Source organism: Salminus brasiliensis, chromosome 3 (genome assembly GCF_030463535.1).
Source record: "Salminus brasiliensis chromosome 3, fSalBra1.hap2, whole genome shotgun sequence".
NCBI lineage: Eukaryota > Metazoa > Chordata > Actinopteri > Characiformes > Bryconidae > Salminus > Salminus brasiliensis.
Window position 1 is genome coordinate 39277971 of NC_132880.1, and position 15338 is coordinate 39293308.

Genomic DNA, 15338 nt, shown 5'->3' on the forward strand with positions numbered 1-15338 from the left:
CTATGGTGGGTGCAACAAATCTCTCCTTACTTCTCCTCAGATGACTCAGAAATGACTGTAGCAGTCGTAGTCCTATATGTTAACTTCAGAGTGTTTTTTGAAAGCATGGAAAAGATGTGCCACTTGTGTATGGATGTACATTATAAGTGCAGGAGATGAGCAGGTCTTACAGAGAAGGGTGCTGAACAGCAAACCCACTCCTTTCTCTAACCACCACCAATAAGACATGCCCACACTGTATAACGGCAGAAAGACCCCAGGTGGGTTTCAGACCATAATAATAAAACTGTGGGTATGTGTGTGTAGTGTAACTAATATACACTAGTGGTGGTGCACGTGTGTTTCCTACTCGTCAGAAGCAGAGCTGATGGCTGGCTGATTGTCCCTCATTGTGTGGAGGAGGATGCGTGGGCCGATGTCTTCCTCTCCACGCTTGCAGAGGGCGTCTGTGTGCGATAGGATGAGGAGGGAGAGGTGTGTGTGATGGGGGGGAGCACAGATCCACTCACACACATCCTGTGTTTCACATCCTAACTGGCCCACCTGTCTGTTTACTCATGCAGACCTCCATCCGCCATCTGCTTATAAGCTTGACACCCAAAATATCTGATTTTAAAAAGTGAGAGTCTGATAATTATGCAGTATTTACAACACCTCGTAAACAGTGGCCCCAGTTCTGGGTCTGGAGAAGGATTGTGCATATTTTGTTGTTTTCCCTGCACTAATATACTTAAACCAACTAATCATAGAATGAAGGAGCACTTCCTGAGTTTAAGTGGGTGTGTTGGGGCAGGGAAAGCACTAGTCTTTGGAATCTGAAGCTGTCTCAAAGCCAAGGATATAGCCCATTACTTTGGTCAAGGTCAAGTTCTTTTTTGTAGTACTTCATAGTAGACACTGAATAAATCAAAATGCATACTTAGTAATTCATAGTGGATACTGAATAATTAATAGTGGATATTAATACTGAATAATACATTGTAGATAGTAAATTATTCATAGCGGATAAGTAATTCATAGTAGATGCTAAATAATTGATGGCAGATGCTAATTCATTTATAGAGGATCCTGATTCATTTATAGTGGATACTAAATAATTCATAGTGGATACTGAATAGTTCATAGCGGACACTGATGAATTCATAGTGGATACTGAATAGTTCATAGCGGACACTGAATAATTCATAGTGGATACTGAATAGTTCATAGCGGACACTGATGAATTCATAGTGGATACTGAATAGTTCATAGCGGACACTGAATAATTCATAGTGGATACTGAATAGTTCATAGCGGACACTGAATAATTCATAGTGGATACTGAATAGTTCATAGCAGACACTGAATAATTCATAGTGGATACTGAATAGTTCATGGCAAATACTGAATAATTCATAGCAGATGTGTAGTTCATAGTAGATCCTGAATCATTCACATTATACACTGAATAAATGCTATCTGTGACTGGGGGACAATTAGGTTCATCAACAAACATTTGTTATCTTTCAAACTGGCACAAATGCATTGGCATAACAGTGAGAGTGTAACCAGGTTTCTGGCATATCAGGCAAGATTTAGATGTTTGTGTTAATTTTAGTCTACAGTTTAAATCAGAGATCTTGTGGCTGTAGCATCAGAGACTAAGAAAACACTGAAACATGTATGGCAGGAGTGCTCCAATACAACTGTTGGTAAGGTTGGGAAACCCTGGTCTTCTGATATCAGTAAGGTATAAACAGCATTGCCAGAGGAGACAGGAGGTCAGCCTCGGGCCTGGATAAAGGAGTGCGAGTTAGGTCATCAGCTTGTGTAATGCGAGGTGCTGTACCGGTAAGACTCTCTCTTTCTCTCTCTGACACAATGCCCTGTAAAAAAAACTACTGTGCTGGGCTCCTGGCCCACCTCCAAGAGTGCCTGAGGGCGGAAGGGAGGCACTTTGATCCCTGCTAACAGTGCGCCTCCTTTTCTCTCTCTCCTGGAGGTGATTAAAAATACGTTTTAAAAGGCCACCTGTTGCAGATTAAAAGGCACCTGGGAGCAGCCTTTCCTAGACTTCCACCGTGACCTGTGAGAAGAGCACCGCGCCACCAGGGCCAAGCCAGTAATGGAGGTTTAAGAGGGTTGTGGGTTATTGAAGAAGTTGCTTCATTTGCTGTATTGAAAAGCATCCTGCTGAGGATGACCTGAAACTAGCATATAGCATCTGTCATCCTCATCGAGTTCACAGAAATTGGTATTTATTTGGTTATTTGTTATTTGGTGCCACATCCCACAGGACGTCTTCCATAGGACGTCTTCTGGAGCCCATGGCTTGTCGGGTCAGTGCTGTTTTTGCAACACAAGGGCGACCTACACAGTATTAGGCAGTTTGATACCTAACATTAGACATGTTTGGTATCTGAAGTTGTGTTTCTTTAGGATAGAATAGAAAATGCTAGGCTAATGATCCTAACAGAAACTGGACTCCACACCCAAAACGGTCTCAAATCTATGTGATTTACAACACATGACTTTCTTTTCTGTTCTCTATAAACAAAAACACACCTCAGAGAACAGCTGGTGTTCCAGTTTAAGCTTAAATTGTTAAAAATTGCAGTTTTTGCCATGTACTCGTGTATTTACCAAGTTGAGATTAGTAACAGTCTTAGCAGTATTAGCCTAGCACCTCCCATTGTAAGCTCGTCAGATATCAAACTTGTCCTGGCTGATTAACTGGATCTGGAGTCATGAACAGGATAAATCATGTTATTGGATTTTCCAAACAACTCTTTCAACAGTAACAGTAGCTGTTTATCCACCGTCTTCATTTGCCAGCTAACAGGAAAAACAACAAAACACAATTCTGAAAAAGTTCTCCCCATCGTCAGAGGGGTTTATCTCGCTCTACTCACTATTGTGGCGTCACTGTAAGAGACGTGCAGGCATGTTTACAGCAGATGAAGCAGAGCTTAGGTTTTTCCTTTAGGCCAGAATGTAAGATTTATTATGTAGACCAAACAGTAGGTGCACAAGCACGCAGCACAGGCAGGTTTGCTCCACCGAACGCTGCGGTGAGTTCAGTGGAACCCATCGTTGAGGCTAAGTGGGAATCCGATCTCCATGCAAGTCTGTATCTGCATCTCGCAGATGGTGGAACGATTAGTCATCTCTTATATGAATGACTTTCAAAGTGCTGTTTGCATTCCTCCGATCCAAGGGTCGAACATGTTACATTGGCTCGGCCTGCCTAAGAAGGCGTTCACGTCTGTGTTTACTTTCTCACAATGCATGCAGACGTACATGGATGTGTGTGTGTGTGTGTGTGTGTTTGTGTATGTTGGTGCTCTTCAAAGATAAATACTGGCCTCTGTCTCTCTCTCACTCACTCTCAATCTTACTCTCGCTCGCCGTCTCACATATACCCATGCACACTCACACTCTCAGACATTCCAGAGGCTATCAGAGTGGAATGTGGATGGAGAGACTGGCACTGGGAGTGTGACTCAGCTGCGTGTGCTGGCCTGGCTGTGCCCACTCACTCAGGAAGCCTGCCCGCAGCATAATATCGGCCTTGTGCAAAAAGCCTCTACTTCATTCAGACTAACAAGTAGCCCAGGGGGAGAGAATGCAGCTCCAGAGAATTTCAGCCATACTTGTTTTGGCATGACCTAGCTTTAGGCATTTGTTTGTTTGTTTGTTTGTTTGGTTGTTTTTTTTCTTCGTGCTGTCCGTTTTGGCCAGTTGGACCGTAAAGCTTTAAAGGTTTCACATTTCAAACCCGCGTATTTCTCTCAGAGGCTGAGAATGAATGGCGAGCCTCACCGCGCTTCTCAAATGACGGTTTGAAAAACACGGCGTGATTCTGTCATTTTACTTTGCACGTCTGGCTTGCGAAGAATGTTTAGCATTTTAATCAGACTGTGACATGATGGCTGTTCTGTCCTAAAATACCGCCTTAATGGCTGACAGGCGGCAAGTCTTTCTGGCAGGATAATTGCTCCGTTTCAGAAGCAGAGGACAAAGTGCAACGTATGTGTGTTTGAGACTAATCCTCAAAGTCATAAAGACCTTTGCGAGACCTTTTCCGTCACGGAAGGCGGTTCATGAGCTGATGGGGTAAGACGAGGCTCAGAACGAGCACGTGCTCCCAGCTGCCTCTTTGTCTATAAACAGTTAAGAGTCAGTTGAGTTCCGCGCGGCTGAGGGATGAAGGGCCTCATGCTGTTCCCTGTTTTGCTGCAGTAGAGCGATCTCTGGTGGCTGTGGGGGACCTTGCAGGTGGATTTCATTACAGCAGTTTGGTTACCAGCATGACATACTTTTAAAAACAATATAGGTTCTGCAAAGGGTTCTTTGAGCGATGCCATAGACTAAGGGCCACTTTTGTTTCTGTAAAGAACCATGTTTGTGATAGCGATTTTTTACCCTCACGCATCTTAACTATGGAACCAAAAGTGGTTCTTCAATAGCATTGCTTAAAGAACCAGATGTAGAAAAAGAAACATAAGCTCTGCATGTGTTGGTGTTTTATCTGCTGGAACACTGATAACACAGCTGATCTAAATAACCATCCAGTTGTTGGATCGCATAGTGAATAACACAGTGGGTCTGCAGACAGAAAAACTGACGGTTTGAATACTCATCTATGCCACACTGCCAGTGCTGCAACAGTGAGATAAGCAAGACCACATACTAGATTGCCCTAGTATTGTAAATTGCTCTGGATAATAGAATCTGCCAAATATGTAATAAATACAGTGCAGCTTCTATCCCAGTTTATTAAAGCATGCAGGGATATCAATAAGCTATAAGCTAATGTTTATAATGTCCCAGTCTAAAAGAGTTTTAGTGTAGACATAAAGCTATGCTACCAAACAAACCTTAATGTTAGTAACCATACAGTGAAATGATACACACACACACACACACACACACACACAGTTCCATACAATGCAATACGCTGTATTGTTCCACCCCTAAACAATAGCAGGATTCAGTAGTAGAGTTGCTGCTGTGTGTGAATGGTGAATAGCCGGGCTTACTAGAGCTGCTCTCAGCCTCTTTCTCACACTCAGATAAATCGAGTCGTTCTTTCACACGGCTCATTGCCGTCCACCCCTCCCCACATATACACACACACACACACAGGGCCATATAGACAGGCAGGGCAGACGCCAGGGATAAATAGCGCACCCCCCCAACCCCCCTCGTGCCCCCTCTGGCAGTGGATGTGGTTTGGAGATGGGGGCCTGAGCTGGTTAGCTGGAATTTGTGCACGTGCCAGGGGGAAGCATGCCTGCCCATGGGCCTTTTAATGGGCCTAAAGCTGCAGCAATCGGCACTAGGAGTCTAGCATGTTGAAGAGCGCTCTCTCTCTCTTTCTCTCTCTCTCTCCCTCTCTCTCCCCCAGCATGTGCTAAAAAAAGTCCTCCGTTCATTCCTCTCACTCAGCTCTCCCTGCTCACAATCAGCCCAGCCAGGAAACTACAGCATTTACAGTAGTGCTGCTCATGACATCACTGCTGCTGTACGACCCGGCTGACCAAGTCCAAAATTAGGGGAATTTTCCTTTCTTTCTCTTCCTTTCATTCTTGCTCACTCTTTCTCTCACTTGCTGTCATCGAGAGGATGGGGGACGAAGGGTCATTGGTGGTTTCTAGAGTAAACGTTATGACAGAGTATGAGTATGGTATGAGGTGGTTTACAGGGTGTTTAACCTGATGTTGTGTTATCAGTCATTCTGCTTGTACATTCTATTGTTATGAGTCACATCACCAACTGCCCTGATTTACCTCTCTTTTAGACCCCTTTTCCGTGGGAACTCGGATGTTGACCAGCTGGGCAAGATTTTTGAGTGAGTAGCGTCTTCTTTAGGACTTCTTTAAGCCAGTATAGTAATAAGCAGTTATATATCTGATAAATATGTAAGTGGTGATGCTAATGGCGATTGTGATGATGTTAATGATTCCAGTGTGGTTGGAGTCCCTTCTGCTGAAGACTGGCCCCAGGAGGTGGGCTTGCCTCAGAGTGCCTTCACCCCTCGCCATCCCCAGCCCATCGAAGACCTGGTGCCAGACATGGATGAGCTTGGCAAATCCCTCTTACTTGTGAGTTTTTAAATAAACCCTCAAAATCACGACCCCGGGAGGTTGAGTCGTTTGAGCATGGGTGCATGCAGAGAATGAGCCCCTCCCCCACCATGCACCCTTTACAGCGATGCATCTGGTTGCATTCAGATTCTGAGTATTTGATCATTGGCAGTGGTTTCCACGAAAGATGATAAAAGGAAGGTGCTCAGAATAGAGAGGGGTTTATAAGTGTTATGTCTGCAAAAGAAAGGTAGACAAGGCCGCACATAAAAAGTAGGCCAACACCAAACCAACCTCCACACCAAAACACCACAGACTGAGTCAGATGGCAAGATGCCAACATTTAGGTGTTTTAGGTGAAGTTGCCATCTTTTAAAAAGTGAATTGAAAGTCCTAGTAAACAAAGGGGCGAAAGTCAGTGAGTTTAGCCCTTAACTATTCAACTGTGGTAGTAAATCTCACTGAAGGAACTATTGCCTCAGGGGTGAGCTAATGCCCAACAAACCCTGTCTCCCTGTTCTCTCTGCCTTTAAATAGTTGTAGCGCCCCTTACTGCACCCAGCCACAGCTCTCCAGGCACTGGTCCAGTAAAAGGGTGGATAAAATAGAGACAGAACCAAATGAAAAAAAGAAATTAAATTTTCAATTGATTTTTCTACACCTTTCTAAATCAGTTAGTTATGCAGCATGGCTTTGTTTTTATTATTATTATTATTATTATATTTTTTTTATAAAGAGCAGAAGGTCACACATAGTCAGAAACCACATTTGATGTTACTTGACAGCACTTATGTGATTTGGGCCAGGTGTGATGATTTAGGTTTGTTAATTTCACAGAGCGACAGAGCTTTCATTACTTGTTATCAATATTAGCCTCATAGCTTCTTTATAAACTAATGTAAACTTCAAATCAAAAATTTTCCAAACTTGCTTGATACATTTTAAGGATTTTTCCCTGTATTATTTTTCCTATCACACTGTTGATTCCTCAGCATGGCTAAATGCTAATTGCAGTTACTGTGGAGAAACTTTACTGGGAAATGAGATATTTTTCACATCAAGCTTTTCACATCAAGGCTGTACATTTCACTTCTCCAGTGTGGCTAAATGCTAATTGCCATTTTGCTGTACAAAAAAGAAAAACTTACAAAACGTCCAAAAACGTTTTTGATGGCCTGTCTACATTTTGCATATTTTGTAGTAGGGATTTTTTTTTCCTATGCTATCACACTGAAACTCTACTCTTACATTCTCTGACATGGCGAAATGACTTCCAAAAACTGCCTTCATTAACTAGTTACATTTTGGGGTAGAGGGAAAATGAGGTATCACACCAAATGCAAATCTTTCATTCCTCAGAATGGCTACATGCTAGTTGCCATTACTGTCCAGAAACAAAGAAAACTTCATAACTGATTAGCTGGCTACATTTTGGAATGGGGGAGGTTTGTTTTTTCCTAAGCAATCACATATCAACATTACTGACTATATGAAGTAGAAGCGGTGATGATGTGGTGCAGGACATATTAACAAGATTCTTTTCTCACCTTTTCCTCCATCCACACAGCAATTCCTGTCGTTCAACCCAGCCAGGAGGATATCAGCCTATGAAGCTCTGTCTCACTCATACTTCCAGAGCCTGGACAGCACCAGCAAGAGTCTGTATGCCCAGCCCCTCCCCAGCAAAAAGCCCTCCCTGGAGGAGAGAGCTGCCTAAAAGACTTCTAGCCTTTTTTTAAGACTCACTGTGCCCAAGGCACTAAATCCCAACCCCACTTTTTGAACTTGTCTTCCATCGCAACATTACATGCTGCTTTTAGGTCTCTTTGAAGTATTACAGCAACTTTTGGTTGATCTGTTTTCACTGCTGCCAGGCAGTTCAAGCCCTGCCAGAGGGTAAATTCACTCTGCCTGGGGCAATAAAAAAAAACAAACAAACAAAAAACATCAGAAGCTGCTTTCCTGCCTGCCTGTCTTCCCTAGCAGGAAGTCCCTCTGCTCAGAGGAAACTCTACTGCCAGCTACCTGATACAGAGGCTGCTACACCACCATGCCAGGGCTCATTCTGTCCTTCTTTGGGTGTCAATTAGATACAACTGCCAGGACTCAACTGCCTTTCTTCACTGCTCCGGATCAACAAGCTTGGGTTTCGCTGCCTCACACTGACCTGGTTTCACACTTCGGACCCCGCAAACACTTAGAGCTGTCACTGATAACGTGGGTCTGTTGAACAGACCCTCTGTATAAAGATGTAATCGCACACTCACACTCTTATGAAAGAGTAGCTCATGCTTTTAAATGGCCCATGGGTTAATGGGCCAAATGATTTTTGGTTTAGATTGAATTGTCCCTTGTCTCCTTGGGGCCATTCCCTGCCCAAGGCTGAGGGCTGGTCTTTTTTTGTGGACCTTTTTTTTGTGAACAGCAATTGACATGCATTCAACGCCTTAGAGAGGACGATGAAATCATATGACTTTGGTTTCACTCCTCTCCACCGTCAAGGCCTTAGTGATCCTGCCCAGCCCAGTAAGACCAAAAAAAAACTTCAGGCTGATTTTCTGGACACATGCTAAGCCTAGTCCCCACTGGCAGTGTAATTGAGTCCAAGGCTAGACTTACTCTGTGTCTGGAAAACCAACCCTTAGACTTCTAGCAAAATGTAACAGCGCATTATAGTCTACTCCTACATACATTGTTCGTTCTACTTTGTACACTGTTCAATTATTATTATTATTATTATTGTTTTTTATTTCAGTGTTGATCGTTGATGACTTTTGTTTGTGTGATTTTTGTCATGTCTTAATTTTAGTTGACTTGAAGGTGTAGGGACTTGTGTTAGCGAATGCTATGTCCCATGTATGACTTCATACAGAGTGCACCCTGCTGTCAGGGACATGGCATAGTTGATAGCTAGAGGCTGGTATAGTTAGATGTAGTTAGGAAGGGAGCCCCTCGTTGGGCAGCATGTTGCTATTAGAATGGACGGCTATTAAAAAAGCAAGAGGAGATGTAAACGTGGGAGCAGATGCCGGTGGCTCAACATTACGCGAGAGCAGATAGATAGCTGTAGATGTGTAGAGACGGCTAACGAGACGTTAAAGAGGTTAGGTTAAAAGAAAGGGTTAGAAGGGTAAGGTGATAATTGTATGACTGCTGGAATTCAGGACGTTGTTGTACATACCGTTTAAACGTCTTATTTCCTTATAAGGGTAAGATTATATCCTTCCATTTTTAAAAATTTCTCTTAGATGTTGGTGGGGAGGTCAAAAAGCAACGCAGCCTCTTGTCTGGCTGTTCGGATAAGTTTGGATGTGAGGGAGGAAAGTGAGGAAAGGAAGGAGGGAAGGAAAGGAAGGATGCTGCTTTTTTTTTGTTTGTTTTACGATGTGGTCCAGGACTAAGACTAAACTGAGGAGAAGCTACACACAGGCACTGTATCGTAGACCTTAATCCACAGGTTCATCCAGATAAGCACTGGTGCTTTCTTCATACACTCAGGATCTCAGTAGACTCAATGGTTCGTATTTATCAGTTAGCTCGAAGTAGGCTCTACCGATCATATAGTTACCAGCACACATCTGATACCTGATAAATACGACTCGCTCTGTCCCACTCTTCACTCTCAGGTTCTATTTATGGTTGTAGTTTTAGATTCAACACGTTTCAGGTTTGACTCCGCTCGGTCGTTTTTAATATAACATTAGCGCATATTGAAATGAAGTCTGCAGACTATTCACTGTATTAATAAACTCCACAATAACAGTACAATACATGTTGCTATATTTATGAGTATACATACATATACACACACACAGATGCTCAGCAGATTACTGGTAACTTCAGCCATTTTAACACTGTAACATGGCATTCTGGACTCATCTTTGAACTGATGATAATTTTAATAGTAATAATAGCAATAATAATAAAACCACGAGGCAGTCGTCTCTCTTTCCTTTCTGATTGCTGTCCTAACAGCTCCTCACACTCTTTATACTGCTAACATGCTTCTTCTCTCTCTCGGTCAGTCCCTCGCGTTCCATGCGACGCGGCTTGCGTTCGCATGGCCGCCACAGCGGCGCGTTTCCCTCTTCCAAACAGACGGCAAAAGAAAGAGTGATGTTTAGATGTTTTCTGTGGGCATTAGATGTCAAACAATACACCTATTTGCGTGTCAGAAATGTAACTGTAGGCCTTTTGATTGTGGCTTTTACTCAGCAACCATCCTTCTCTATACTCGATTTCATGAGGTTGAAAGGGTCTCGAGTTTCTCAAGACAGTGTTTTGGAATATTGAGTTATTGAAGCTTAAAGCTTTGGAATGTAAAATGTTATGCTAGTTATAAATGTAAATGTTGACTGGCTGTGATGGCTATGCTGACACGAAAAAAAAAGAAAAAGAAAAAAACAGCACCTTGAATTCACCCATCTCATCACTTCCCCCGGTGTGGAACATACAAAAAGCTTTTCGGTGAAGTTTCTATTGTTTTTCAAGTGTTTTCAAGTTGTCGAATGCATGAGGGTGACGTAAACAATAAATAAACGCAAATATTCCAGTTTGTACTCTTTACTTTAATTGGAATTGAAACAAATGTAATCAGCTGTATTATTATTGTACTTAATCAGTCATAACTGTCTCTGAACACGTATCATATTGCTGGATAGTGGTACTTTTGTGTTGTTTATTTTTTTGGTATGCTCTTCAGCTCCTTTAAACTTGGCCTCCACTTTAGATGTAGTCCCTATGTTTTATTTATTGGCATTTCAATGGTGATTCTTGCGTGAAGAATCAAGCCTGTATAATTGGGTGGTGGTGGTGGTGGTGTACCGATGGTGCTATAAGTATTGTCTAAACTTGAAAAGATTCTGTGGGGCAAAAAAGGATCAGTAGATCTTAAAAGAACAGTCAGTAGTGGTGGTCCGAGGCTTTCTAGTTCTCATTACCTGTCTTTCTCTACAGAGAACAACCTTTATTCAAAAATAAGACTATTTTTTAAGCTGGAATGTTTAAACTGTGGTTTGTATGAACTGCTACAATGGTGGTTCTCAGCTCCTGGGGATCTCTTCTTGCCCTGCACAGCTTCAACTGTTCCCTGCCTGCAGCCTAACAAATGAGCTCTTTCAGCTTGATGATTTGCTGGTGAGCTGGGTCTGAGATGTTTTGGGGTAAGGGTCTACTTGACTGTTGAACTGTTGAAGGCAGGAAGTCCCCAGGACCACTGTGCTAGATAAGTCACGTGATTTACTTACCATTTGCCTTACATGCTACATAAAGCTGATGAACAGACTCTGTTCACTCTGTTCAGACATGCATACATATTGCAGAGCTTTCGTTCTACTGAATTTCCCTGTTTCTGCGTATTCAAAGTTCTGGAGCTACGACGCTTACAATCTATCAATTCTTAAAGCTGTATCCAGTGTTGAGTCTGGCAATTTCTCTCACTGCTAACCATGTTTTTGTATTGTTTTTGTGTGCACCACATGTATGGGGGTCGATGTACTTCTTTATATTTCACTGGAAAATTGAGCAAACTGTGTTGAGATGTTTGTGATGTATTTTGTGTTTCTCCAGCTTTCCACTTTTTAAAGCAGAATAGTTACCAGAATAGGCTTGTTTTTTTTGCTTTTTTATAATTTGTTGTTCTGTGCTATGAATTTGCCTAATTGATCATTCTGATATTTACTGATATACGATATTATTGCTTTCTTTTTTCTACATAGCAGTCTTTTAAACATACACAGTGAGTAGACGGTAGTTTTGGCCAGTGCTTCATGTGTGTTTATGTAGGTTTTAGGACGTTTGCTCTGAAAGCTGGTGTACCATGAATTTGGTCCACAGTCTTTGTGTCACTACTTGATGTGGGTGGCACACACCAATTCATGGAATGTCGCTCGTATTAGGGATGTACGACACTTGCTATATAGTATTTGAATTTTTATTGCTTTCTTTGTTTTGTGATTTTTCAGAACGTGTGCTCAGTTGTGTGTTCAATCATGAGCTACAATAGATTGTATGGGTATTTCCTTCTCCAATAGACAGTCCATTTCAACTTGTTGAATGTTTTTGAGCAAGAAAGGCATGTGACGGCTTCGTAACGTACCTAATGCGACAAATGAATATCACACACATCAGATGTTTTAATTTATTATAGGCTGCACTTAAAAAACAAACAAATAATCGAATGACAGTGGATTACCACAGTCAGCACCTATGAAGTAGATCAGTTATAACAGCTTACACAACACACACACACAATAACACACAAAATACTATAACAATAAACAAGAAACAGTTGTTTTATTGCTGCCTTTCCTGCTTATGTTGAGTTTAAAGCTTTGATTGAATAATATGTCCAAGTTCTTCATGAACCAAATTAAGCATCAATGTCACAGCACCTTTTTAGTTTTTGTATTTTTGGCTGGGTGGGTTGTGTGGGTTGGGGTGTAAAGATGAATGACAGATGGGTTTCGCAATTTTTTTTATATCTGTTTTCCCTTTGAACTGGTTTGCTGCTAATTTACCCATAGGTTCCACTCCAATAGACGAGGAAAGAGAGGCCCATAAAAAGTGGTTTAAATTTGATGCAAATGACAAAATAGACAAATAAAGCTGCTTGTGATGTGTGCCACATTTGTAACTGCCTGTCAATGTTTTTATTATTATTTTTTTCTTTAAATAAATATTTTAGTAAGTAAAATTACTTGGTCTGTTTTTTTTGTTGTTGTTTTATGCATGCTGGTCCATTTCTGTGCATTTTTTATTTAACTCACCCGATCAAAACTGCAGTGTGATGCATTGTGTGGACAAAGATGATGTCAGTAGTGTATAAATACTGCTTACTGAGAGCTTTTAGTGCTCACTTGGCTGTAGCTTAGAGCCTAGCTTTTTAGTGCATGTCTTCCATTGATGAAGGCGATGAAGTCTGGGGTCTTAATTTCACACTCCTTTCAGCAGGTGGCAGTATGCACTGTAAGCTGGTCTGCAAACTGTTGTAATCCTCTTTGAAGAAGAAGAAGAGGTTCAGCTCTATTTCGTTACACAGGGTCCCTAAGCAGTGCACTTCCACTCCACACACACTGATGAGAAGATGCAGGTTACAGTGTTTGCATTAAACATTACTATGCTTTTAAATCAAAACACACACACACACACATTACATCAGCACAAAATGTAGATAAAAGTGTTTAAGCAGAGCAAAATAAGTAAGTCCACATAATAATGATGCAGTAAAGTATCAATCTGGTGTCTTCTTGACGTCCACAGACTGATGACCTAAAAGCGAAGTTCATTTTGTGTTAAGCGCCATTTTTGAGGGAATTTTTGAAGTCTGTGATGATCTGTAGTCGACTCAAATAAGCTGTGTGTTGGTTTTCTGTCTTCTAAAGTAGAAGAGGGTTCATCCAGCACTAGTATTGATGGCCAACACATCACCCAAACAGCACTCGTCCCTGCTGCCGGGTGTTGGCCAGCACTCCCACCAGCACATCCAAAGCTGCTGGCACAACAACCGCCACATCTCACAGCGGCCAGAACACCATCAGACACTTCCTAAAGCAGCTTTGTAAAGTTGGTAAAGAACCCTTAAATTGGTATAGCACCTTTTTGATGGCTTAAAGCTGTTCATGCTCACACTACTTTGGTGACTATGGCATTGCTTAAGGAACCCGTGTGCCCCTTTGTCAAAAATGCAGTGGTTTAGTGGTGAAAGTGCTGGACTATAAATCATAAGGCTGGATCTGGAATTATTTTATTTGCTTGTTTATTTATTTGCCGGCTCTGGCTATAGATACCCAAGCAGTTCTAATGCAGAGATCATTCTAAACTACTATTCTCAACTACAGGACCAATGAGCACACAACCTCACCCGAAGCAGTTGGGGGTTAGGTCCTTTGCTCAAGGGCATCTCATCCATGAATGTTCAGAAAACACGGTTCTTTCATTTCCCCCACCCTCACTTACCTGCAAGTCCAGAAGATCAGATCAGCAACCTTCTGGTCCCAAGCCTCCATCTCTGACCTTTAGACCACAGTTGACCTGTGCTCCATGTACTTGATGTGTTCATATATTGTGCTGTTTATTTAGTGATGTGTGTATATTGTCTTAGTACACACTCTTGTCTCATGTAGTCTTGTGTAAGGTGCTGCTGTTGAGTGTTTGCACCATAGGCCTGAAGATCCACCTTTTATTCCAGTGTAGTTTTAATGGGTTGTATTAAGGATTGTATTATAGACTCCCTGGACAGCCTTCATTAAGACATCTACTGTTCACTTTATTTCATTTTATTTAATCACAGTATTTTAATGCTTATCTTCACTTAAGACTATTTTTGGCTCCATTCGGAAGATCAGAAGATCTTAACATATTACCCAAACCTTCATTTACAAATAATAAGTCTGTATTCTCAGCTGGGAATGAAGTTTTACTGGTCTTTAAAAGTTGGTGCTTAATTAATATCATTGTATTTATGACGTGTTCCAGCTGTTTTACCACTACAGTGCAAGAAAACCAAGAGAGAAACACATTTAATGCATTTAAATTTATTAAGAAACAGAGAAAAGAGAGCAGATAGAAAGAAAAGTAAATCTAAAAGTAAAGCAAACTATTTATCAACACGTCCTTCTCCTCATCTTCAGCCTTCCAGTGTCATTCCTTTCAGTTTCTCTACCAAATCCTCCATCTCTCTGTCTTCTCTCTCTCTCTGCTGTCTCTCTCTCCTTCTCTGCCTCTCCACCTGGACCTGCTCCCTCTTCTGTTTCAGATATGCCCAAACATTCTCCAGCCTTTCTCCTCCTTCTGCTCTCAGCTTCTGACTTTCTTCCTTTACTCCTTCACTCTTCAGCTGTACTCCCAGTTTGCTCTCTACCACACTGCCCAGACCTGCGTCCAGCTTCTCCTCCAGCCTCACCTCCAGCTTGGCTTTCTCCTTTTCCAGCTCTTCCACCTTCCTGACCATTTCCCCTCTCTCTCTCCTCATCATTTTCATAGCCTTCTTATCCTTCTTTCTCCTTTTCTCCAGCTTCCTGAGCTCCTCCAGCAGCTCCTCTTTGTCCTTCTGTCTTTCCTTCTCCAGCTCCTCTTTCTCACTGTCAAACTCCTTCATCATCTGCTCCATCACCTCAGTTCTGATCTTCTCTCCTTCCTTCTTCATCTGCTCTATCTCCTTCTGTAACCCTTCTCCCTCCTTCCTCCACTCTTCCTGCAGCCTTTCTCTTGCCTCCCTCTCTTTCCTGACTTCCTCTTTCAGTTCCCTCAACCAAACCCTCTTAGATGTGA

The 15338-nt window shown here is 42.0% G+C and overlaps 1 protein-coding gene across 1 annotated transcript in view; it reads left to right on the forward strand.

Annotated features, from left to right (window-relative positions):
• Positions 1–12762, forward strand: part of cdk6 (cyclin dependent kinase 6) — a 45600-nt gene extending 32838 nt beyond the window's left edge. The window contains exons 5-7 of the mRNA XM_072676096.1: positions 5783–5833; positions 5951–6086; positions 7636–12762. Of these exons, the coding sequence (XP_072532197.1) occupies positions 5783–5833; positions 5951–6086; positions 7636–7785 (337 nt within the window). The 3' untranslated portion in view covers positions 7786–12762. The remainder of the gene's footprint in view (positions 1–5782; positions 5834–5950; positions 6087–7635) is intronic.
• Positions 12763–15338: the final 2576 nt, after the last annotated feature.